This window comes from Microtus oregoni, unplaced genomic scaffold (genome assembly GCF_018167655.1).
Source record: "Microtus oregoni isolate MIOR12 unplaced genomic scaffold, Mior012 000057F_ref0000458, whole genome shotgun sequence".
Lineage (NCBI taxonomy): Eukaryota > Metazoa > Chordata > Mammalia > Rodentia > Cricetidae > Microtus > Microtus oregoni.
In genome coordinates this window covers 12,495,019-12,522,375 of record NW_024543833.1, presented here as the reverse complement: position 1 = coordinate 12,522,375, position 27,357 = coordinate 12,495,019, and the positions used below count along the sequence as shown (strand labels likewise).

The 27,357-nt window shown below is 43.6% G+C and overlaps 1 protein-coding gene across 3 annotated transcripts in view; it reads right to left on the bottom strand.

The window, feature by feature from the left end:
• Window positions 1-27,357, bottom strand: part of LOC121438803 (piezo-type mechanosensitive ion channel component 2) — a 349,253-nt gene that overhangs the window by 86,416 nt on the left and 235,480 nt on the right. For all 3 annotated transcript variants that reach the window (XM_041639240.1, XM_041639241.1, XM_041639243.1), the window contains exons 8-14: window positions 15,131-15,293; window positions 12,014-12,133; window positions 9,830-9,868; window positions 8,470-8,608; window positions 5,671-5,819; window positions 2,779-3,009; window positions 834-957 (exon numbers count right to left, since the gene is read on the bottom strand). In XM_041639240.1, coding sequence (XP_041495174.1) covers window positions 834-957; window positions 2,779-3,009; window positions 5,671-5,819; window positions 8,470-8,608; window positions 9,830-9,868; window positions 12,014-12,133; window positions 15,131-15,293 — 965 coding nt within the window. The remainder of the gene's footprint in view (window positions 1-833; window positions 958-2,778; window positions 3,010-5,670; window positions 5,820-8,469; window positions 8,609-9,829; window positions 9,869-12,013; window positions 12,134-15,130; window positions 15,294-27,357) is intronic.

Below are 27,357 nucleotides of genomic sequence, written 5' to 3'. Positions count from 1 at the left end.
TGTGTGTGTGTGTGTGTGTGTGTGTATGCGCATGGTTTACTGCATTAGGGTTGCCAGCCCAGCTTCTCTTAGTACTGACGCTACTTAACTTCACATGGTGCTACTTAACTTCTTCTTTAAAAAATTTAGTTTATTTTTTAATTAGTTTTGAGTATGACAGAAGAGGATATGTGCGCATGAAAGCAGATGCTGGTAGAGGCCAGAAGAGGGCAGCAGATCCCCAAGAGCGTTGCCTAATGTGGGCGCTGGGAATTGAACCCACATCCTCTGCACAAGCCGAATATATTTTTAACCACTGAGCCATCTTCCCAGTCCCCATATCTCTTTAATATTATCTAACCCATTTTATAAATAATAAACATACTTATTCACCTGCCTGGGGAATTAGAAAGCAAGTTCTCATTGACTTGTCTATCTGTACAGAAAGACTAAAGCTAAAGACACGTCAATAAAACACTACCCCTCCCTTGTTCCCTGCATCTGCTTCTTTTTTTTTTCCTATCTTTAAAAAGCCAAGAATTTAAATCCAAAGATTTAAGTTAATTTATTGGTTCCAATTCTCACTAGAAGTATGTCTTCAGAGAAATTTTCTCTGATATTTAGTGTTGTCTTCCATTGGGAGTCACCTCTTTGAAAGTCAAACAACACACATACTTCCTTTGGGCCCATGCGTGCGCCCTAAATGTTTCCTTCTGTCTGTAGAGGTCAGATGAGGCATTCAGTCTCCTGGAGCTGGAGTTGCCATGTTTGTGAGCTACCCCATGGTTCTGGGATTCGAACCTGTGCCCTCTAGAAGAGCAGCCAGTCCCCCATCAGCCCAGTCCCCCACTTACCCCTCTCCTCAAGTTCTTGACTTCCAATTTTGACTTCAGACAGAAGTGCTTCTTTTTCCTGAAGGGCCTTTTGCTCTGTGAGGTGCTGCCTCAGAAGCAGCCAAAATGTGATGGTGAAGAGAATCTGAAAGCAGAACAGGGAGGCGGGGGCTCAGCAATGTCGGCAGTGCGTTCTCCCTGTGGCTGCGGGGGCACAGTGCACACATCTTTCTGCACATGAGCGTCACTCACATGCTATGATCATGTGGAACACTGTTCAAGGCACTGAGAAGATGAACAATTTCAAGTTAACAGGAAACCAACACCAGCAACTAGACTCCTGCAAGGTCAGTGTTAGAGACGGACTTCCTCCTGACAGCCAGGCCCTGAGAGAGTTCGTCTGTCTGCTTAGTGGGTTTCAGTCCACTTCCAAGGTCGCACAACCATTACTGCAATCTATTTTGACGTCTTTTCATTGCCTCCCAAAGCAGCACAATTTCTGTCATTCCCTTATTTCATATATCAGTTCTAGCCAATGATTAATTTACTTTTTGTCTGTGCTTACCTACATAATGTGGACATTTAAGTAGAGAGAATTACGTAATGCATACTGCTCTGATGAATGAAATTTTCATAATCTGCTAAATAGAGGGCCATGGCATTCACTTTTCTTTCTTTCTTTTCTTTTCTTTTTCTTTTTTTTTAAGAAAGGGTTTATCTGTGAAACAGTTCTGGCTATCCTGGTACTTGCTTTGTAGACCAGGTTGGCCTCAAACTCACAGAGATCTACCTGTCTCTGCCTTCCAAGTGCTGGGATTAGACATTTGCCACCATGTCTGGCCTTGGCATTCAGTCTGCCCTGAGGACCCATCTTCTGCTTAGCCTAGTCACTAAATAACTGTATGGGGGATACCTGATGCCTGGACACCGTAAATGGTAGCTTCCAGGAAGAGACTGTCTCACATTATATGACTGTGGCTTTTGAAGATAAGTAGTTTCCTATATGTCTAGTGATGAAAACAATTTGAAGTTTATTTAATATATGTGAAGATTGTTTTTTATTGTCTTAATGTCATCAACATGTAGGGAATGCATGTTTGGACTTTGTGTGTAAAACAGATAGTAGTAAGCTATGATATTTAATGTTCTGAAATCAAAACCATTAAAATGATTCAAAAAAATATAAAAGCAGTGAAATGATTGCAAGTTTTTACTGCAGGTGAAGTCAGGATGACAAAAACCACAAAATGCAAGTGTTATCATTTCTGCTGCTAGAATGCTCATAGACCATAAATAGGGAAATATCATCCTCAATCAATCATTACCTCTAGTGGCATATGCAAAGAAGCTGAATTTTACAAACTGCTAACCTGTCAAACAATTCTCTAATTTCTCCGAATAGTTTATGTTGCATTTTCGATTTCACATCGTATCATCCTATTTCCACATCTACCGATGCAGGAGAAACTGGGAGAAGAACAGCTGATGCTAATTTACTAATTAGTAAATTACTAAATTTACTAATAAACTTGGCAGATGCTGAGTTGCACTGCTATGCATAATGACTATAACTGTTTAATAGAAAGGCTGTCATTTCTAAGTCAAAACTAAAAGCATGTGGTCATCCATGCTGTGCCAGTCACACTACATGGGCTTTTGCTCCCAGCCACGCAGGAGGCTGAAGAGGGATTGTCAGTTCAAGCCTTGTCTGCCCTCCTGAGTGAGTTCAGCCCAAACTGGGCAATGGTAGGGCACAGTCACAAAATGAAAAGCAAAACAGGACCAGAGATGGTAGGATAATGGGAGATCATTGGGGCTATTTTCCAGTTCTGAATAAAAAGAAAGGTGTCTGGATCTCCCCGATTTTTATTCCCAAACCATTTAGAGGCTACTTTTGTGAAAATTTGTTTGCGGTGACTATGATCACTATTGCTGATCTTTCTTTCCTGTCTCTTCATTCATTTACCTTTGAAGCAAGCTCCCCTGGCTCTTTCTTTTCTAGAAATCCTGGGACCTTCTTAATTTCGGGAAGTTCAAAGCTCCAGATGTACTGCAATACCAGCAGCAGGTTTGCATAGACAACCATGAAAGGCGAGCTGATCATGGCGTATTTCCTCCTGTTGCGTATCATCCAAAGGGTGCATGACCAAATCAACAGCACGAACGTCAGCCAGCTGTGGTAGGTGATGCTCCAGGCCTGCAGAGCCATGGGGGACAAAGGACAGCTGTCAGTATACAAAACTATGGGGAGTTCAAAGTTCTCTACACAGAAAAGGTACTGGCATTTAGATGAAGGGAGAATAGAGAGATTCCAGCCTGTGGCACAGGGAAGGGAGGAGAGGTGGAGAGAGGGCTGAATATGACATTAGCTTTGTGCTTCTCTTAGGGCAGTCTAAGTCCTTTTAGCCCAAATCTCTTCATCTTTACCCTACTTTGCGGTATGAAAGCAACTTTACTTTCCCCAGTAATGTGGAGTTGGTAATTAAATGTTCATGAACGAGTGGGTGAGAAATGGGAATTCTGACGACCTGAAGTTGAGATTAAACATTCATGTCAAGTATGCATACATTATAGAAACTAGACATTTTACTTGAAAAAAAACTGCATGTTAGGTATCTAAACAGTGAACAGCAGGGGCAAGTTGACAAAGACTGACCTCAGTTTTTGTCCTATAAGGTCAAAATCGTGGTGAGATCCTATGGGCAAATGATGCATTTTTCTTGTTGCCACAAAGTTCTCACAGATTTAGGGGTGTTATCTCAGTGCCAGCTGGCAGAGCAACTGCCAATCAGACTCATGAATATTATCAATGCCCGGAAACCTGCCACCTGATTCCGGACTCTCTCACTCTGCACTCTTTCATGAAAAGGCCCTTTGAAAGGTGTTCTGGATATGGCTAAGGCTAATTGAAGTCAATCCAATTCCTAAACACCAGGAATTACCAAAATAATCCTCTAGCCCTGGAGGTATTAACAGTTTGTTTTGACTCTGGAAGCCAGACAAGAATGAACAGAAATGAAGCCCAAACAGGACACGCATCTCCTCTCAACAATTTGAAATAAAGCACAAATTGCTTTATAAGTGAATGTTATTTTATTGTTTAGAATAAATTAGGGATAAAACCTGTTTTTATTTAAGTTATTTTTGTATGATGGCTACTACTGTCTGGATTATTTTCATGACATTATTCTTTAGAAACAGTATTTCTCTAGTCGAGATGGAGGAAGGACAGAGAAGGAGAACAAAAAAGAGATATTTTGACTGAGGGAACCATTATGGGGCTAGTAAGAAACCTGGCTCTATAGAAATTCCCAGGAATCTACAAGGATGACCCCAGCTAAGACCCTAAGCAATAGAGGAGAGGGTGCCAGAACTGGCCTTGCCCTGTAGTTAGACTGATGAATATCTTAAATAACACCATAGAACCTTCATCCAGCAGCTGATGGAAACAGAGGCAGAGACCCGCATTGGAGCACTGGACTGAGCTCCCAAAGTCCAGTTGAAGAGTAATCCACCATATAAACAAAATGAATAAAATGACATGATCCTCTCATTAGATGTTGAAAAAGCCTTTAACAAAATCCAACACCCCTTCATGATAAAAGTCTTGGAAAGATCAGGGATACGAAGGACATAGCTAAAGATAAAAAAAAAAAAGCAATATGCAGCAAGCCAACTGCCAACATCAAATTAAGTGGAGAGAAACTCAAAGAAATTCCCCTAAAATCAGGAACAAGACAAGTTGTCCACTCTCTCCATATTTAATCAATATAGTGGGAATATTCCGCGAAAATCTTTAATTTAGAAGAATTGTTGTTGGTTTTGTTTTTTGGTTTTTTTTTTGAATTCCTTCCAGCCACATGTGGCAGTATCCTTGCTAGAATCTGATACTGACTTACATGCAAGTTCATGTAGGAAGTACCTAAACTGGGCATCTGACTAAAGTGTCCAAGAACTGGGGCAGCCTTCTGCCAATGAACTTTCTCCCCAGCACTGCCACCATCTCTACTCGGGGGCTTCCACTCTGCATCCCAGGCAGGCTAGAGCAATCAATCTTTCTGCCTGTGGTCTACCCACACCTGGAGCCATGCCCCAATCTCTCTCTCTCCCTCTCCCTCTCCCTCTCCCTCTCCCTCTCCCTCTCCCTCTCCCTCTCTCTCTCTCTCTCTCTCTCTCTCTCTCTGTTCCCTCTCTGCCCCCGACCCTGACAACTCTTGCCACCATCATCAGTAATACAGACCCTCACCACTGACCACAGGATTTGGAGGAATTACACTTTAAATAAGGATAATATGCTTCTTAAAACAAATCCTCTCTTGTAAGACAGTTGTTTTAAGGGAAGGAGGGCATTAGAGCATCCTTTATCTTCCACTTTGAAGCTGGAGGTGGAGGTGGAGATTTTAGGGTGGGGTGAGCTGAGGTATGCATAAATGGAAAGGAGCTCTTGGGAACCACGATGGCTGGGTGCTTGTCCCAGTAAGAATGTGATCATAGCAAATAATGGACAAATTTTCACCAAATCGTGTGGCAACTCCCTTCTATGAGAGAAATAAAAGCAGCTCACATCAGCCTTAAATACCCTTAATAGCTTCTAAAACACTACCCCCTGTGCCCTCTTAAGTTTGCAAAACAGGAGCCAGTTGAACCTGATAAGCTAATTTGAGACAAACATATTAACATTTGAAAAGAAGATATGTGAAGATGATATAATTTTGAAATCTATAACATAAAAAGATCCCATGAAAAATTAATATATCCCGAAATATCTGTCATGGTTTAGGGGAGACTGATGCCCCTACCCTGGCGAGAAGCTTGGGGTCTGTACCTACTGTGCCTTGTAGGCCACTGAAGTACTTACCATCATAGCGATGAGGGCACAGATGTAACTTTGCTTCATGATGAACTGGAACACTGTGACCATGGCATGAATTCTCACGCTCCTCTTTTCCTCCTGGCTCCCTTCCCCCTCGGAGCCTTCTTTCTTGTCCTCATCTTCCTCTTTCTTTTCTATATAGACAAACACTTCATATGACTATGTATACATGTAGTTGACTGATGTGAGGTCCCCTCTGTAGGCTATGAATATGTTTTATTACTATTGGTTAATTAAAAAGTTGCTGTAGCCTATGGCAGTGCAGAATATAGCAAGGTGGAAAATCCTCCTTTAGGAGGAAAGAAGGTGGAGTCAACCAGACGCCATGTAGCTGCCCAAGAAGCAAGGGGTAACAAACCATGAGCATCATGGTAAAATATAAAATAATAGAAATAAGTTAAGATATAAGAGCTAGCTAGGAATATGCTTGAGCCACTGGCCAAAGAGTGTTGCCATTAACATAGTTTTTGTGTGATTATTTGGGTTGGGGTGGCTGGGAAGTGAAAAGCAGTCTCTGTTTACAGTTGACATCTGTCACAATGTCATCCTCCACACTACATCATGTGTGTGGTTTGGCCAGAGTCTTCTGAGCTAGGAAGTGTTTCCAACTAATACGGCCTCTAGAAGAGAAACAGATGCAATGAGTTCTGCTTAATGGAGATCAGGGCCCCGCAGTGCTGAGAAGGAAAGTTCCACTGAAGGACGTAGAGAGAGATCCCTCTAAGATGATCTCAGATTCCATCCTCTGGTATTCTTGACTGTCTATCCTGCCCCTTGAATAGAACTCCCTAGAAGAGATGGACTGTCACTTCCAGAATTCAGGTTTTCTGTTTTGTTTGTTTTGGTGTTGGGGAATGGACCTAAGGCTCAATGTAAGCTAGGTAAATGTCTGCCACTGAGCTACATTCTCAGCCCAACCAGATTCAGTTTGAAAGGAACGTGGCTTTCACTTCTGGAATCTTCTCTCGACCAACTACTGTCTTGCTTTTAGAGAGAAACCAGCTACAGTGTTGTAAACTTCTCAATGGAGGGACCGAGGCAGCTAGGACATGATATGTCCAGCTGGCCATCAGTTGGCAAATCTCAGGTCAGCAGCAGCTCTCAGGATTAGAGGAAGATTCTGCCCCAGTCAAGCCCAGTCAAGATGAGAAGGTAGCCTCAGCCTTAAGAATGACCAGACCAGATGATGGACCTTAAGCCAGCGGATCCGGCCTTGTGACACCAGATACCTGACCCAGAGAGACTGTGTAGTACTGGATATTGATCTACATCAGCAAGATGCTCCTTTTGACTTTTAATAAGGTATAACAGCTACACCACGTGAGGCAGAACAAACCATTCACAGAACAGTGATTGCTCAGTTTCTTCTGCATGGGCTGCAGTCAGGCTTTGGGGGCAGTAATCCAGTGTCTTTAGATTCTGCAACATTACAGCTGGATGAGACTAAAGTTTAAAGAAAAATTCATGAATCATGCCCAACAATAAAAGCAAAATCAAATGGATCTGAGATTTACCAGCATGCTAAGACCTTGGTATGGTGTGTGTGTATATATGTGTGTGTGCATGTGTGTGTGTGTGTGTGTGTGTGTGTGAATGAGTATGTGGCATGGACGGCAGTCACTTCTCTGACTGGACCTTCACAGGTCTAACCTTCAGTGTCAGCCCCTCCCCTGTTTGGTCCTTCCTAAGGTCAGTCACATGCTCCTGAACCTGAGTTTGTATCCCTCGAGAGACTCCGATTCTGACCAGGTATCTCCAGTCCTGAATACTGTATGGTTTGGATTTAAAAGTTCTTCTCTGCAGTCTAGAGATATTCTGCTGCCCGGGTTTCAGCATGAAGTTCCACGACACTTTGTCTGGGTTGCTAGGGAGAGCATCTGTGGCCAAAAGAGCAGGGTTTGTCTCTGAATGGCCTCTTACCACTGCGCTGGTGGATAATAAGAAGGGTTGTTTTCCCCGTTTTCTCCTTCCTCTCACTGCTGTCGGCAATTTTTTTCCCTTCCTCTGCCCCCTACCTTTAAAAGTGTCTGTTACTAGGTACTGTGCCAATGTTCTGAGGCTCTCTGTTTTATGCTATGGCTCCCTTCACCAGCGGTGGGGGTAAATCGTCCAGCCTTCTATTATTTTTAGTGCAGTTAAAAAAGCATCCTCTTTAAAAAAAAATTTCTAAAAGATTAACTAGAAAAACTTTCGGCCTTCATATTAGCTAATAGAAAAACCAGCATACGGATAGATAAACACACAAACACACACACACACACACACACACACACATACACACACGTATGTATGTAGGTGTGTGTGTGTGTGTGTGTGTATAAAACACTTACACATAGGTTGAATGCCATAAAAAGTTAACATGTTGCCAGGTGAAGTTGCTCATGTTTGCAATCACAGCACTTGGCAAATGCAGGCAAGGAATTACTGTAAGTCTGAAGCCAGCCCCATCTCTTTGCAGGCCAGGCAGGGCTGCACAGCAAGAACCTATTTCACAAAAGTTAGCAGGCTCGAAATCTTTTTCTTCTCACATTTTATTTTTCAAGGTCCCCCATCCCTCCTGCCACTTATTTCGTGTGCAAGAGTCAAACGTGAATCAAAGCATTCTGGTATAAACAGAGCACTCAGAGAACAGGCTTAATGTTACAGGTCATGGATGGCAATCTCTCTGCTTAAAAACAGAGGCTGCAGGAAAGCAGAGAAACCAAATTACACAGGAAACAACAGGAAGTGGCAGCAATGTTATGAATGACAGAGAGTGGAGCCAGGCCTGAGCGAGGCTGTTACCTGAGGACTCCTCCGAGGGCTCCCATCGGTACTGGGGAGTAGTATACAGGTCAGTCTTGGCAGGACCATTCTCTAGGGGCAGGCTGGGGTGGATGGTGTGGTAGTCCACAGGGTTGCCGTTCACCGTCACCAGCAAGCCCTGCAGGAGGAGCAGGAAAGAGGACAGCAGTGATTACCCTCTGGCCTCTCTGCCGTCACTCCTCTGCCTTCCTCCATGCATAACCCAGGATGAAAAGCTGATTAGAGGCTGAACCATTTAATAAATCTCCAAATATTTTTATCAAGATGGACCCTGTGTGCTCCACAGACTAGTCAGAGTAAAATGCATCCCCGATCTTTCTGCCCTTCTGCCAAAAACCATGGGACAGTCTGTGATCTCACTATAATGCAAACTTCTGTAAGGGGCTTGTGGAGCCCTCCCTGACGGGGGGTCTACTCTCTCTATGGCAGTCTTCCAGCCATCTGGCTATGTGGTCCTCCATACCTTCCCCAGGTCTCCACCCTTGTCTTGTTCCAGACCCCACTCGCTTTGCAGAGGGCTAAGCAAATGTTCTTCAGGTCTCGGGTGAGACATTCCAGCTGCAAGGCTACGGTACATTAAGTGCAAATACTTGGGCATTCTTTTCCTCCCATTTCTCTAGATTATGTATTTGACGTAAGTATAAATATACAGATAGGCAATACCTCCCGTTTATGTACTAATTAGCGCAACTAGGGATGGGGATGTTTTAAAGACAGGCAGGTCAATAGGGCTAGGGATGATAACTTGGTCAGTACGGTGCCTGCTTGTGAAGAACAGGAACCTGCATTTGATTCCACAATCTATGCAAAGAAAGCCAGGCACGGTAGAATGTCCTTGTAGTGTCAGAGCTAGGGAGACAAAAAAGCTCACTGACCAGTTGGCAGAGACTAAAGAAAGGTCCAGGTCAGTGAGAGACACTGCTTTAGAAAACAACAGCTTCTCATGGGGGAATGGCACCCAAGGTTGTCCTCTGGCTTTCCTACTCATACACACACATGCACATTTACCCGCACACACATATGCACCTACACATATGTGTGCACTCCCATATACACAAACAGGTACACATATGCACACACACATGCATACACACAAAACAACAATGCTCCAAATAGGGATTTTTCGAAGTATAAATATGTTTTGTATATTATAATCAGTCTATCATATCACATGCGTCAGAATTTTTAGAGTAATAAATCCGATATGGTTTTTGGAAAAAAAATGGAAAAGTTTATGGAAATTTACAGGTAGCTCAAATATAATTAAAGGCTCTAACTCCACTTGCCACTTCGAAGTCACTTACATAAGCATAAATGACAATTCTAAGGATATACTAACATCAGATGGTTTGTAGTCATCTTGGGTCATGGATAAAAGCTGCAAAAGGCAAGGCGGGACAGCATGTTAATTGGTAAGCTAAAAGCAGTTGAAAGCATATCTTCATTTGTACATGTTTTTAGATGGAAACCCAACTTCTCACTAGCAGGACGCTAGTATGTTAGAAGGGCCATGCAAAACACAACAGACCACTGATCTGGATGTCATCGCTTATCGTAACCATTTCCCAACTCTGATGTTCAGTTATGCAAACAAGCCATCATAAGCTGGAGATTATAAACACTTTTATGGACACAGTGATCCTTGACCTACCGTGACTCTAGAACACTCTGTACTTCTCAGCAGGACTTTGCCCAGATTTTGTACATGGCATGCTATTCAGAAGGCCTGCTCTGTCATGCAGAATGTTTAAAAGGCATGTAATTCAAAGTTAATATCAAAGAAAATGAACACAGGCATGTGCTGCTCCATGCCTGGGCATCTTGTGAGGACTGCATCATGAGGTAACCTCACTTCTGTGTGATACCTTAATGACACTAACCTCAACGGCACAGCCTGTTCCTTTCCCACGCCACAGGGCATAGGTTACCACGCCCAAGCTACAAACTTGATGGCAGGCTACCACACACTGCAGACTAGCCCCAGAGGAAGCACAAAGATCATTTATACACCTAAAATTAGGTTCTGTAAAGATGTGGTAGAAAAGGTAAGAGCGATCCACTTCAAAGGGGCAGCTTGCTGTGGATGAAGCTTGGCGGGCTAGAGACGGCTCTGAGGAAGTCAGCAATGAGCAATAAATGGATGTGACAGCCTAGCATGTGGTCGCACCTCTAGTGGAATCTATACACGCTACACACTTAGGCTGCGCTAGAGCTATTTCAACAGTGTGATTTTACATTTTGGGCTCTGATACTGTGATACCACATCACAGGCTGGAAGAATTTCTGAAGTCATTGTCATCTTATTGGGCCAAAGCTCACTGTGTGGACTATCCTCATGTCGTGTTTGGCTTTTGTTCCTCGTTCTTCAAGAAGGTTCTTAGGAGAAATGACTTTTATTTTGTTTTCTGTGTATACCCAGCATTGGTGCTGGTGTAGGTATTGGAGGTGGTGGTTCTACAATCACTGCTATATTTGGGGTTTTGGCTTTGATTTGCAGTCTGACACCATGGCGTTTTAGCCATTACACAGAGATCAACATATAACCAGAAAGAATTGTGACCTTTTCTCCCATGACAGGGTCTTGGGACCCTCAGAGCACCATGGGACTTAGTTTACACAGGGTCTAGCTATTCTCTCTTACTATTTGGTGACATAGGCATGATAACACCAGGGAGACGAGGGCAACCCCTTAGGTATCTCAGGCATGATGCCTGTCCCATGGCGCACCACACCTGTGTCACTTTGCATCCCACCATCCCTGTGGAAGCATCCCATCTGCCCGATGGTGCTGTCCTTCCTCACAAGACACCATCAATGAGAGCAGGGCTGTGTGCCTTGAAGAAACTTGTCTGCCATTGAATGTACTGGGGTCTCCTTCTGGGTTCTCTAAAATTCTGGGAATAACTTGAGAGGCCCATCCAGAACAAGAATATTTATCTTGATGACTTTGCAAACAGGCTCTTAATTTGGTCTAGTGCCAGCCAGAATTCAAGCTGACTGGTACTAGTGATATATTACATATAACTTACACATTACAGGAGTTATGTGAACCAACACACTTGCCCTGCCAGTGCCTAAAAAACAACCAAGAGGCCCATAACCACATGCAGGCAGAGGCTGGGCCTTCCCCAGATGGTTGTGGATTTACCACGATGATCAACTACTTGACACAGAGAACAACTCCACTGTAGTATAAGTTACCATTTCTCAGCGCTAACAGTTTATTTACTTACTTTGTTTTAAGTATTTTAATTTTTTTTTAAAAAAATCAGGATTTCTTTGTAGGATTAATGTATTTCAGTCAAAGTGATGGATATATAAAATTGTTCTCTTCTGGATACTTCCTTTAGAAGCTCCAGGTTTGGCTTTGACAGAGGGTTTTGGAAATAGCTGCCTAAGACATATTATGTCTGTAAGTCAGAAGCAACGTGAGCTGACCGCTGGTATTGAACCCCACATTCAACAACAGAACACAGATGCAGAAAACTAAATGGAAGTAGAGCGTTCTTGCTCTGTGCCTTACTTTTCTCACATCTGTTGGGTACTTGGTGGCATACCACAGGCTCCGCCTCCTTTCTGCTGTGTTCTGAGTAGAGCTGCAGTCCAGGGTGCCCTCGTCTTCCTTTGCCATCTCATCCTGCACCTGAAACACAGAATCATGGGAGCGGCTTTGCTTCCCAAGGCAGATCCACAGACCTCTGCCCTTTGCCTCATGTATTCAGAGTGAGCGTATGATGTAGATGGGATTTTGATCAACACTCTCCTACAAGTGATGGCAAAACACTGTCATGTCTTTCTTATGACCATCACTATGGATTGTTGTCTGATTCTGCTAAAGCTTCAAATGCTACAGACGTGAAATACCCATGGCTTCCCCATGTGTATTCTAAACTGTGCCATAAAGCAGCAATGCAGCTGGTTCTTAGGGCAAGCACTTCGAAAAGAGTACACAGTTAACCGTGTAAGCCACTCACGAGTGAATCTCCCATTAAAACGTTTTTCAACCCAGGCGTTTGCTCTCTAGCTCAGATTGGCTTTAAACTCACAATTCCCATGACTCAGCCTCCAGAGTGCTAGGATCACAGACACATGCCACATGTCCAGTTCATTATTTAGTAAAGACTGATTCGTCTGGAGTTCTCACAGAGTAATGGGAGCTGAAGGATTGAGCAGACTAGGGAGGCTTTCCAGCAAAGGTGTTCCTGTAAAGAGGGAATTGCTGTGTAACTCATCTTGGAGTGGAAGGTGTGGATTTGAGCTCACTGCCCAATTGTGGGGTTCAGTGTGCAGCAGAGCACCTAAGGGAAGCATCCTACCTCCCAGGGGCCAGATAGCAGCCACATATACATAGTCCCAACTTGTGGTGAGCCAAACTAGTCATTTTTCACTTCACAATGATCTTAAGTGATAACGCATCCAGTAAGAAAGGTACTTTGACTTACAATAACCTGCAGCTAGAGGTGAACATGCATGCACCTGTACTGTTGATCACTTTTAACACTCCCTGTGCTATAAGAAATGATGTAACATTATAATGCAGTGGTCTGAGCAGTCCATGTTAGGCTGTGGTTGACAGCAGGCTAGGTGCATTTTAAACGCATTCATGACCAGAGTATTTTCAAGTTAGGATGACTTCATTGGAAAGCAACCCCATTGTGCAACGGGGAACACCCTTTGGATATTTAACTCCTGATATGCTCTCCTCCTCCTCCTTTTCCTGCCCACCCCTTTCTTAACAGGTTTGGCAGACTTTCACCTCAGAGCTCATATTTGATGGCTGGCATTCTTCACTGAAGGTGCCAGAGTACTCTCAAACTACTGTTTTGTCTCTTGTCTTCTCACATGGCCTCAACGAGAAACTTTTCTGCCTCAGCCCATTTAAATGACAGATTGCGAGGCTTGATACTTATTCTCAGGGCAGTGTTCCACTTGCCCCACAGACATTGGTTTGAACACTACTGTTGCCTGCAGAGCCTACAGCTCAGACCATTGCCTTCACAGCTCCAGAGACGGTCCTTGACATTAACACCAGAGAATCACACACACCTGTCACCAAGCTAGTGTATTGCCTGGATGGCTACATGGAATGCCATGGGAAGAGATAAGCACACTGGGAATTCTTAATAACTCGAAGATCTTAATTTCTATAATGTACATGATGTTTTTCCAAAAGCAGTTTCCTCCCTTCACACATTTTAAGTTTTGTGTGAAAATTTTATTGATGATACATATGTATATGTATATATAGATACATATATCATAGATATATACACACATATGTATATACACATGCTAATGTGTTTGTGGAGGAAGCTAACGACACGATCTTAAAGGGTTTTATTATAATAATCCATTTAAAAAAGGAATTGGAGAAAAAGGTGTAACTCAAGATGATTCCTTCCTTTTGACCTCACAGAAACCATCCGTTGCTTTGATTACATTATTTGGGCCCCAACGTGAAGACATCCATGCAAATGAAACTAACAAGGATGAGACCTGAGAACCTGGTCTTAATTACTGCAGGTGGCAATTCTGCCAGGGAGAGAAGGAGGCAGGTGCTTCATCCAGTTTCCTTTACATTGTTTAATTAGGACTGCAGTTAATTTGGGAGGAGCTGTAGTTTAGTTTGTTTCTTTGTTGTCATATCGGCCCTTAAGTTAGTCCATTATACATCTGACCCTCACAATGTGTCTCCTGAAGCTGGTAACTGTAGTAGTCCTAGCGCATTCAGTGGGAGTGAGAGCAGGAAAGAGAAAAGCGAAAACTGCTCCCAGGCCCAAGGGAAGCCGCAATTCAGATGCGGCTGCATTTCCTCCTGGGTTCGGCGTACATGCGCAGTGCCCCCTGGAGGTGGAAAGGAGAAAGGCGCCTTTATCGAGCACCAATTCCCTGCCTGCCTTAAAACAGATGTCACAGCTATCTAGGAGACAGGAAAGGATTGCGGGCAGAGAAGAAAGGGGAAACCACATATGTATTGATCTTCCTGTCCCAAGTATCAAGCTCTTGTTAATATACCTATAAGGAAAAATCTAGTGTTCCATGCTGCTTGAGGGGAAAGTCCTAATCCTCATGCCTCACCACGGAAGTCATGGGTACCAGGGAGAGATGAACTTCTTTGATGGCTTCAATCCTCAGAGGCCAGAGGTGTCAGAGAACATTGGAATACAGGGTTGTATGGTCTCTAAGACTAATTTTGCTGTCAAATTTAGGCATGAATCCAATCTGTACCATCCAGTAAGCGTGTGACGTCAGAACGCTTATCTCTCTGACTTCGTTTCCCTCACCTATGAGCCAAGCACAATACTCATGCTTTAGTTATTTAATGGGTGGAAAGAAGGACTCATAAAAGCAGCCAGCATACTGCCTCCTGGCTTAGGGAGTGTCAAATAAAAATTAATCCTTCCTTATTGTTACCAGCTGCCATTTGTAGCAACACACACACTGGTGCTGTGACGGGGAGCTGGCATCTGTGCGGGCAGCGTTTACACTCACTCAGTACTTGCAGAATTATACCAATTCGTGGAAAACACTACAGTGCTGCTGAAATAGTGCTGAATAGATGCTTGGGAGTGACAACCGCATCTCCCAGAGATTCCAGGTACATTGCAGATAAGATTAGGAAACGTTTCCGGGTCCTTACAAGGGGCTCTTGCAGCCAGATGCGGATCAGCGTGGCCAGCGTGTAGTACATCACCAGGAGGAGGATGGGGTTGGCATGGTGATACCAGGACAGTTCTGGGTTCACTATGATCTTCCAGGTGCTGGAGCAGTCCGTTTGGATTACGGATTTGATTCCAAACAACCTGTTCAAAGACAAAGAAAGTGTGGATAGCCGCAGTCAATCATGACAGGTTTACACACTTGAGAGTAGATATAAAGCCGCCCAATTACATAATATATACGGAGACATCTAATATTCACGCACATTTAAAGGTTGGATAAGTAGGAGGGAAACAAGAGATCCGAATAACAGTTAGCATAGTGCCGGGTTGAGAAGCTGGGTTGGGAAGAAACTCAGAAATGATAAAGTGAGATCAAGGACTCCATCTTGCTGCCTCATTCTGTTTTCTTGGAATCCTCAAAACTCCCCAGATCTCTGAAGTGGCATTTTCCTTATGACCCATGACAGTTTTATTTGTATCATAATTTGAATTTTTAATTAGTTACTTTGGTGCTAGTTAAATTTTAAGTTCTCCTGAACAGAGAATGTGTCTTAGCATCTTGTTTTCAGGACAGCTTAGTAGGACAGGTTTTACCTGCAAGCCAAGTGCACCAAGGACCAGGTGATTACAGTTATGGGAGGAGTAAAAACCAAAGGGTGGTAATGTTCCTGCTCATAAAGGAAGCTGGAGAGCTGGCTCAGCAGTTAAGAGCACTGGTTACTCTTCCAGAGGACCTGGGTTCAATTCTGAGCACCTACATGGCAGCTCACAATCATTTGTCTGGGGACCTGATGCCCTCTTCTGCCTTCATGGCTGCTGCATCCATGTGGTGCACAAACATACATGCAGGAAAAAATACCCATACACATAAAACAAAACTTTAAAGGGGTGGAGGGAAGGAGGGAGGGAGGGAGGGAGGGAGGGAAGGAGGGAGGGAGGGAGGGAGGGAGGCAGGGAGAGAGGGAGGGAGGCAAGGAGAGAAAGAGGAAAGGAGGGGAGGGAGGAAGGAGGAAAGACTGAAGGGGAGAAGGAGGAAGGGAGAGAGGCAGGGGATGGGAAGAAGGAGGGAGGGAGGGAGGAAGGGAGGGAGGGAGGAAGGAAAGAGTTTCCAGGACTGAAAGTACAGTTCCCGCAGACAAGCTTCTGTTGCTTAGCACCCACCCTTGTCAAATGTGAGCACGTATGCAAATCTGACACCGCATTAGTCACAGGATCTCTATGTTGATTCAAAATGCAGATTGCACTAAATCCTGACACAACTTTTCGAAATTTATATTTTAGCTGCCTCTCGGCCCTATCAAAATGGTGGAATTATTGAAATTCCAAATGTGTGATAACATGCTAGTGAGGTCAATCAAATGAGCAAATATTTCAATTCACATCAGACTTGGCACGAGTAATTTCTCAGCAGCAATATTATGGGAGCAAATATTGAACTTGGTCAGCGTTCTACAGCTCAGACCTAAAAGCCAAATCTTATATAGTAGAATTTCTGTGAAGTTTATTTCTGTCAGGCTTCATTTATGGGCGATTTGAGTTTTTCAAAGCTTGGTAACTAAAGACTTACTTTGAAGGGGAACTCATGGTGCTTGTTAAAATTTGGAATGGCTTATTTTTAATACTAATTTCTACTATGTAGCCTGAATGTTCCTGATTACATAATGGGAAAGTGTGCAAAATATGATTTGTTAAGAAATGTCAAAAATGTGATATATTAAGACAGTCATTTTGGCGTGTCGTTTTCTAAGGAATGGTGCTAATAAATGGTTAAGTTTTTCCATGTGGATGAGCTCCAGCTCTTTCTATTGTCTGCGCTGAGTCTTTTTAAACAATTGTTTATTTAATGTGTATAAGGATTTTGTCTGCACGGTTATATGCATACTCTATGGATGTCTGGTACCCAGAGAAGCCAAAAGAGGGCATCCGATTCCATGGGATTGAAGTTACAGGCAGTTGTAGGGCATCTTATGGCAGCTGGGTATCCAAACAGAGTCCTCTGCAAGAGCAGCTAGTGCTCTTAACCAATGAGCCATCTCTCCAGCCTAATTTTCACTCTTTCTAAAAGAAATTACTAACTTCATCCCTTCTCCTCATCTTCCTCCCTCTTCCTTCCTTTTGCAAATAGGTTTCACTATGTAGCCTTGGATGACCTGGAATTCCCTATGTAGACTAGCCTTGAAGACAGACATCTGCCTGCCTCTGCCTGCTGTGGGCAACACTATGCCCGGCATATATTCTTTCACTTGACTCAGCCATGCTCCGTGCAGGTGTAAGATCATCAAATACCACATGCGCTGTGTTTTCTCTATCAATGAAGGGCAGTGTCAATTCACTGCTGAGCTTGGCTTTCCAAGAAAGCAAAAAGGAAATCCAACCCTCTTCAGTTTCACACTTGGCACTTCCTATAATACATTTATTTTATTATAGAGGTCTTCTTTTTCTTAAGCTCAGTAAAAAGTCTTTATTGAAATTAGGCTTGAAATAAAAATATATTGCATCCAGTATTGAAAGGTCAGATTGGATTGCATCGATACATACTAATTAAGAGAAAATAAAACACATAAGAAGCTGTTGAATACATTTATATGTACAATTAATACATGTCAATCAAAGGCAAAATAAATCGTATAAAAATCCAAAGAGGATGAAGTGTCATACTCCATTTAGAACCCTAAAATATCCAGAAAACGCTTTCATAGCCCTAGATGAACTATGCGGACTTCTATATCGAGTACATGGAATAAAAAGTTCATCAGATAAGCTGGATAATTTGGGGCTCATCTGAGCAGGAGGTTTCACTTTCCTTCATCTGGAAAAGGCCTCATCATTTTTAGTGTAGACCTAGTTAGGCTCCATCAGAAATTCAATAGTAACTCCCCACAGGTGCTCACAAACAAGACAACTATTTCACTTCACAACCAGCTTCTCATCCCTTGCAAACAACACATGCCTTACTCCAGACTGAATTTGCACATCTCTACATCAACACTGAAGAATTGGACTCACGGTTTTGATCTGTAGCACACTGGCCTCAACAAACAGGCGAAACTACAGAATAGCTTCTCTAACTGTTCTCATCACTATAAACAAAACCTGACAGAAGCAACGTCAGTGGGTGGGTGGGATTATTGTGGGTTATGCCTCAGACTATGTAGTCTTCACTGTGGGAAGGACTGGTGAGGACATGGGTGGCCACATCGTAGTGGATCAGGAAACAGCAAGCTCTAGCCAGAGTGGACCTCAGCTAGAGCCTTCATCTCCAGCGGTATAAACTCACTACACGGGTCACGTGACCCAAAGGTTCTCTAACTTCTTAAGTACTGCCACCAGCTGGAAACCACATATTTAAGCATATGAGTATGTTAGGGTCGCATCAAACTCAAATTACAAAATATGGCTACAGGCTATCCATGAATTATCCATTGTTAGAATTTTGTTTTTGTTTTTTTTTTTTTAAAACAGGGTAAATAGTGTTTAGACCTATTCTCTCTCTCTCTGTCTCTCTCTCCCCCCCCTCTCTCTCTCTCTCTCTCTCTCTCACACACACACACACACTCACACACTCACTCTCACACACACACACACACACACACACATACACACACACAGAAACTATGTATTGTAGCAAACATTTGCATGTCAGATGAGACATTTGTAGTGGAAATTTCACATCCTTTCTAGTGTCAGAATTCCGGAAGTCAATGTTGAATCTCATCATCAGATCATCTGCTTAGTCATTCCTTTTCCAGAATTTCTTCTGGACACTGACAACCAAAAGAAAAGTGACTGCATAAAAGCTGCATGCAGAGACTCATTGAGGCACTCCAGTGGAAGGTGGTGTGAGGTCCTTCCTGTGTCTGATGTCAAGAGCTGTCAAGAGTAGGCCGTGGGAGAATGCACGATGTTGGGTCAGTGAAGTAATAAGGGCAGGCGGCTGGGGTGTTGGGGACAGGCTGTCTTTGAATTCTCAGAGATCCGCCTGTCTCTGCCTCCCAGGCATTCGGGATTAAAGGTGTAAGCTAATACACCTTGAACTCACAGAGATCTGTTTGCCTCTGCCTTCTAGGCACTGGGATTAAAGGCGTGTGCTACCACACACAACAACTCTCTTCCTTTTTTTTGTTACTTTAAGAACTTTAAATTTTAGTCTGCATATATTTTTAACACACTTCAAACCATTTAGAAATTTTCTTTGTCTTTGAATCTCTCTTTACTGTATATCTCTCTTTTTCTGACCACATGAGTCTTTAATTTACCAAGCAATATCAGTAGGATTAAAGGCGTGGCTTTGCCAGCTAGATCCAGTCCATTCCGTAGCTTTCCAGCCTCATGGCGGATATACAGGCTGTAGCCATGTTTACTGCAACAACTGTATGGCATTTCAAGGTCCCTGCCAGCAAGTGAGCTACAACAGACAACACTCAAGTCCTCTCTCTCGGTAGCCGGCCCTCCTGCCTCAAACAGTCAGAGTTTGCCCTGGCAGGATGGCCCAGAAAGCCGGCATTTTTAAACGGTGCAGCTTTTTTCCTGCTACGGCTGAAAACCGAAAAGCATGCGTTCAGCTTTTCATCAACACCGTTTAAGTGTTTCGTGGCAGGACCTCTTAATGAGCTGCAGACTTTGCAGCTAAAGCTGAGTCGGGAAGCCTCTCTTAGATGAGGCGCTTGCTTGCCTCTGGCAAGCAGAGTAGACCCGAGAACACAGCGAGTCTAGTTGCCATCAAACAAATCGTAGCACTTTACTCCAAATGCTCTATTCAAAAGCTCTGTCTCCCGCAGGAGCCAGACAGAGATCACAATGGCGGCACAGCCCCAGGAAGTGGCGCTTTAAAATGACACAGCCTTTTTTCTGCTACTGTTGCTGAATCAGGAAATCTCTCTACAGCACGCCACCAACAAACAGCAAAAATCTGTGTTAAACTCTTTCCCTTATTTTTAAGCCTTCTCAGGTTTTTTAAGTGGGTTTAGTTGTTCACACGTTTGGGCGCCAAATGTAGTAATATGGGGCGGCAGGGCTGCATCCCCCACACCCGGCCGCCCACATGGCTAGCTTATGCCCCGAAATAACAACACACAAACTGTATTCTTTTAAGCACTGCTTGGCCCATTCTCTTCTAGGCTAATTCTCACATATTAATTTAACCCATTTCTTATCATCTGTGTGTAGCACCCCAAGGTGCGCTTACCGGGAAGATTCTAGCCTATGTCCATCCTGGGTCGGAGCTTCATCCCGGAGCGGGGCATGGCGTCTCTCTCTGAGGCGTCTGCTCCCGAGAGAGCAGAGCTGTCGCGACTCTGAGCTCACTTCCTCTTCCTCCCAGAGTTCTGTTCTGTTTACTCCTCCCACCTATCCTCTAACCAATAAAATGGGCCAGGGCAGTGCCTTTATTAGCCAATGACCTTCCTCCATCAGGTCAGTTAGTCCATAAGAGGGGAGACGGGTAGGTCAGAGAAGAGAGATCCTGGGGATCTGGTGCAATTGGAAAGGTTTTGACGTGGGGATGGGAAGACAGAGGTCGCAGCATGTGACCAAACACTCCATCTTACTACTGATGTGTCACTGGGTGCTGCCGAGCTGGACCCTACCCTCCCAGTCTTCTCAGGACTGCCCGTGTCTCCATTGCAGAGTGCCACCAAACTTCAGAAAACTGTCATTTCTAGTCATAATCTCAATTTCTATTTTTAGTTTCTGGACTCTGTTTTGCTACTCGGTCAAATTCTAATTTCTTGTCATCTTGACTTCAGGACACGCCATGTCTAACGATTTTGTGTGCAAACATATTTAACTGAATTAAGACACTAAGAATGACTTGTAACATGGAAGTGGTCATGGTTGTGGGAGGAGTAGGGACTAAGGATGGTAATGTTTCTCCTTTTGAAACAGGAAGGAAGGAAGGGTGTTCAGGCTTCCCATAGCAGTATGCAGAGAAATGTCACTGCCACATCCATGACTTTCACCGTCTTGGTTTGGAAAATAAAAACATGCAGAATAAATGTATAACACAACGATCAAGAAACCGACTGTCATTTATTTATCTCACATGCATCTTGGGTCACACAGAGTAGATATTTACTGCTCTTCGGGCTGAGAACATCTTAGTGAAGCAAGAAGTAAGTGTATGTGGGTGAGCACTGCTTAGGAATATCTGAGAGCCCGGGTGCTGCGGACTGGAGGTGGCTTGTTCTCAAAGTTTTGTGCTCTGGGGTAGTGATTCTAATAGTGTGATGATGTTCAGAGGCCCTCCTTCAGATGGGACTGTGAGACCCTCCCCATCTCCCACTGCCTTCTCATTTGTTGATGTGATCTCTCCCACATAGGCTCCTGAATTCTGCCATGAGGTCCTCTAAGGCTCAGCCATTGCTTGACACCACACCCTCCAATCTCTAGAACTGTGACCAACACATCCTCCCTTTTCTTCATAAAATTAGCATGCTTTGGGTAATGGAAAGCTGCTAATTCACCTAGTTTAAGACACAGAAACAGTGACAGAATCAAATGCGCCAAAGAAGTGAAGTATGAGGCCACCTATATACACTCGATGCAAAGCTTATTCACTCTTTGTAATATAGAAGATAGCAGAGGAGCAAGCGGGCTCTCTGGTCACCTTCTTTGAATCTGCCTTCATCCCTAGGCCCCACATCCCTGGAGCTGGTCTTCATGCTCTACAGTCCTCGTTCTAGATGTCTCCTCATCCCCAGGGAAGTTATGCTGCTCTCTCTCGCTCCAGAGCTCGGTAGCATCTGATAGCACGGGGATGGCGACCTGACAGGATGTTTGTCTCCACTTGCCATCGTTGGCAGATTTATGTGGAAGCCACCACCTGTTCTCAGGTTCACTCAGACATCTGCTTGGTCTCCACTGCAGTCCGGCCATGTGAAAGAAACACTAGTGTTGTGCCCACCCCCACATCTCGAAAGTAACTGTAACTGTGAAAAATGCTAACATACACTCTCGTGTTAAGTGTGTTTACAGACACTGTCCAGAAGTACACATTTATTAATAACCCTGGGCAATTAATACCCAGAATGTTTTTATCCTGCAAATCTGGAACTCTAGCCAATCAACAATCCCCCTTTGTCTCTTTCCCAGTTCTCGGAAGCCACCCTTCTACTTTTTGGACTATGTAACTAGATTTGGTCAAGATGGAGCTAATCTGCTTTTGATATTGTTAAGTTTCAAACATGAAGGTGATTCTGCGTGTACCCTTTTGAGGACCCATAGGACAGTCTTCCAAAGTGGCTCTACCCTTTTAATTCCCATCAGCAGTGCAAATGGTTTCAAAGTCTGCATACCTGAGTGTGAGTGTGTGTGTCTGTGTCTGTCTGTGTGTGTGTCTGTGTGCAGAGCAACCATGCTGATGGGTGTGAAGGTAAGACACTATACTTTTAATTTACCTTTTTTTTTCTTCTCAAAAATCCAGAGCTCTCTATGACCTAATCAGTCTCTCATGGGAAGCCACATTCTTTAAGTAAGTGAGCATTTGCTCGCTAGAATGAGCACGTGTATGATGAGTTGATAAAAACCTAAGGCAAGTGTTAAATCTTCTAATGATGCCAGAGAGAACACTCTTTCCAACCAGCATAAAATGATTATTTTGGGCTAAAAAAACCTTCACATGTCTTAATCTCATGTCAACCTCCCATCTTTTGAAACTGGATGGAGGAAGAGAATGGGAGAAGTGATGAAGGAGAGACGGGAGCATCACATCCAGGCTGCAGGACAGAGAACAAGCTTGGAGGGGAGGGTGCTCCTTCTAGCTGGTCATGGGAAGAGGATGCTACCTCTCGCATTGCGTGACATCTACTGTTCTCAGTCATCACTATTTTCATCCTAACGTTTTTTCAGGGAAGCTAAGATAAAGTTTGCTCATTCAAATACCAAATTTTCTGCCAATAGACATTATTGTTTACCAGTTTTTGAATGTAAAATATGAGGCATGACCTGAACTAAGCATACTCAGACACAGGTCTCCAGTTGAGCATGCTTTCCACACAGAGACCACTCACTAGGTGGGAGTTCACTCTGCCTTCTTTGCATCGGAGACACAGCCCTGGGATTGTCTCCAGCCTTCTCCTTGTTGCTCTAAAACTATAAACCTTTCTTCGGTCCTCCAAATGCTATGCACTTGGCTTTTCCCTCACCCATTGCATTCACTCTCAAAAGGTAAACAGCCTTTGCATAACCGCCTATGAGTAATATGTCTAGAGGTGTAAAGCTAGTGCGTATAACAGCAGCCACTAGTCACCTTGTGGATCTAAGCATTCATACACAGGGAAGAAGAAAGTTGTAGAACAAAGAGCTACTTCCCACTTAAAATGAACCAAATGTTTATTTTCTTCCATTACCTGCCCACCTTTCCCTCACCTAATACCAAGTCCAACAATAGCAGGCAGGTTTTATTTTTAAAAAATATGAAGACCCAGGTGGCACATAGATACTTGATAATTTGATTTCAAAGCATACCCCTTGTATCCAATTGCTTTAACATGAACCTATAATAAACTTAAAAAGAAATAAGCAAGCCACAGTGTAAAATGGAAAGAATAGAAATTCAGATATGGATTAAAATCAAATCCTACCTGTGTTCTCAACCGTGTAATCTGGAATATGGCCTTTTGTCATATGCAGCCTCAACTTTCTCATCCAGCAAATGAGACTAGCAGCTAATACTGAAGCTACTGTGGGATTTGACATGGTCACCATATGCTTCTGAAAGTCTCCGGTAGAACTCTTTTATTTTTTATTATCTTTATTCATCTATTTATTTTATATCCCGGCCTCAGCATCCCCATTCTCCCCCCTCCCAAGTCCCTCTCCTCCAATCCTCCTTCCCATCCCCTAATCCCTTTCTCTTCCATCTCCATCCAGGAAAGGGCAGGTCTCCTATGAGCATCAATAAAACATATCAATGTGATATCAATTTGATAAGAATGAGTATCAATAAAACATATCAAGTCGCAGTAAGACTAAGTGCCTCCCCATGTGTTAAGGCTGGGGAAGGCGACCCAGCATGAGGAGTAGAGGAGGAGTAGGGTGCCAAAAGTCAGTATAAGAGTCAGAGATAGCCCTGTTCCCATTGTTAGGAGCCCCACAAGAGGAAGAAGCTACACAACTGTCACATATGTGCAGAGGGCCTAGGTCAGTCTCATTCAGGCTCCCTGGTTGGCAGTTCAGTCCCTGCGAGCCCCCAAGAGCCCACGTTAGTTGGCTGTGTGAGCCTTTCCATGGTGGCCTTGACCTCTCTGGCTCCTCCACTCCTTTATTCTCCTCCTCCTCCTCCACAGGATTCCCGAATCTGCCTAATGCTGGCCTGTGGGTCTCTGCAACAACCTCCATCGGGTGCTGGATGACACTTTAACAAGGGTTTGGGGAAGCTGTATCATGGAAAACTATATTGTGTTGCAAACAAGATGGTTAATAAGTTTTTAACACAATGGATATTAGTTTCTCTCTTGAATTAATCTCTCTCATTCATAAAGGCTTAAAGCTAGTGTGGTGTATCTTTTGTGTGGATAACAATGGACTCAGATAACATTTGGAGATGCTGTTTATAAGGAATAAATACGGGACTTTTTTTTAATGGCACATTCACAACAGAGCAAAATATTTATGTGTGATTTCTCTCATAAGCAGAATAGTCTTTCTCCCTCCCTCCATAAAGTAAAACAATTGTGAAATTCTACCTGCCTGAACAGCTTTCTGGGTGGATTCTTTAGTGGAATTTGATCCTTTCTCATTGATATATTGCACAAGTCACAGTTTGGTGAGCTTAATATTGATATTCTCCATCTCACCATGACTTGTAATATCTGTTTTCTCTTATATGTCCACATCCTGCTGGCTGAAATAGGATACCAATGCTTAATAACCAAGATGATGTGTCTTAGGAGTGTCCACAGCAGACGTGAGTGTTCTACACAGCCAGGGCTCAGAGTCACTGCAGGGGCCTCAGGAGCATCTCTGCCAATGCTTTTACAGTCGGAAAATACAATTATTGATCTAGACATAAAGAGTTCAGGTTCTAATCATGTAATCAACATAAAACCCATGAGGGGAGCAAACAAACGGAAATGGACCAGAATCCACTCACTTCTTTGGTCAGATCTTAATACCAACTGCTTTATGTGTGCTCAACATGCTGGGTAACATCATCCAAAGATGGACTGTGACTTATCATCCTCAGGTGTGTTTGCTCCCTGTCTGCTCTTCTGACCATGGCTTAGTGCCTGGTCCCATGCTTTTCCTCATCTGGTCACAGCAATCCCCACAGCCCAGAATACTGGACCTTTATGCAACTTCACTGAGAGGCAGAAAAAGCAGCTATCGCTACAGCTTTTTCACTTACAGCCCCAAATCACTACAATAACCACTCCTCCTCCTTCTTCCCCACTTTCTTTTTTTAAAAAAAAGAAAACCCTTGACTTCCTACACAGTGAAGCCTACGGTTGGCTTCTGGCTTCTGCTGTTTAAGAACAGCTTATTTGACCTCTTCCTTGTTCGGTCTGCATCATTCAGTGCAGAATTTTGGATTCACATGTCTTGCAGGCTGTGGCTTGCACTGTGGCTCTAATGATGTTGTCCTAATGCCTTTCCCTGAGCACCACTTCTGTTGTGCCTTTTACAAGCTAAAGGCGTTGTAAGATGCTGACATCAGGACATATCAATCATCTATTACCAGAAACTATTCTTTTTAGCACCGATTTTTTGCACAGAGGTCACCCTTTTCATTTCTTGCCTCCTTCACGAAGAACAGCCCCCCTCCCCATAAACCTGCATCTGCTTTTCTTTTATTCCACATGTCCATCTTTCCTGAGCCCTTGCCCGAGAATCTCAGGGGAAGCCCCCCTTCTCTGCTAGCTCTTTTCTCATGTCATGAGGAAATCATAAAGGGAGGGACCATATATGCAAGAGCGATAGTGTGAGCTTGTGTCTGGGAAAGTAGAAGTGCCACAGTTGTCTAGTTAGGGTTACTTTGCTGGGATAAAACACCGTGACCACAAGCAAGTCAGAGAGGAAAGGGTTTCTTTGGGGTCCACTTCCACATGACAGTTCATCATAAAGGAAGGCAAGACAGGAACTCAAACAGGGCAGGAAGCTGGAGGCAGGAGCTGATGCAGAGGCCATGAAGGGGTGCTGCTTACTAGATTGCTCCTCATGGCTTGCCCAGGCTGCTTTCTTATAGAACCAACCCAGGGATGGCATCACCTACAATGAATGGGCTGGGGCCTCCCCCTTTAATCACTAATTAAGAAAAGGCTCTGCAGGTATGTCTACAGATAGAGCATAGAGTGGCATTTTCTTAACTGAGATGTTCTCCTGTCAAATGGCTTTAGTTTGTGCCAACAGCTCACACTGAGACTAACAACAAGCCCTAGAGTTTGTTTCCAGAGCTTTCCCAGAGGTTTGTTTTTTTCGAATCAAGCTTGTCATTTTGTACTGATATTATTTGTAAAATAAAACTAAATAGTCCGTAGAGAAACCACTGCATATTAGGATATTACACTGATACCGTAGATCCCACACTGTCATGTAATCTTTACACAGTTCCCCTGCTTCCGTGTTTGACTTGTTGAAAAACTGTTTTGAGCACATGGGTCAGTGTTCTTCTACCACTTTAAGCAGCAGTGACATAGAGAACCCACAAGTCCCAGTCAGGTGGGGTTTGGAAGTCTCTTGTTAACGCCTTATTCTCCATCCTTCACCTGCAACTGCATCATTCCAAGTGATCAGCTAAGATTCCTGATACAGTCAGAGCTTTAAAAATGGCCGTGACCAGAATAAGTAATGATGACCACTAAGATTCATTTTTCAGTGAAGATGTTTACTATTAATTTGAGAAATACTAAATCCACGTTCCTTTTGTGCATCGTCTAAGAGTGTGGTCAGAAAGCTAGTTCTAGGTGCTCTCGTTTAGAAACTCTGGTCCACCAAGGCACTCACTGCTGTTTTCTACTTGTGGTTTGAGTGAGGATGCCCTGTAGGCTCATATGTTTGAATACTTGATGCCTCAGTTGGTGGAACTGTTTAGGAAGAATTAGGAGGCATCATGGGAGGAAGCATGTCAGTGAGAGCAGGCTTGAAGTTTCAAAGTCCAAGCTATTCCCTGTAAGCTATTCTCTTCCTGGTGGTTGTGTGAGCTCTTAGTTACTGTCCAGCGCCATGCCTGCTGTCCTGCTGCCACGCTCCCCATCATGATGGTCATGGA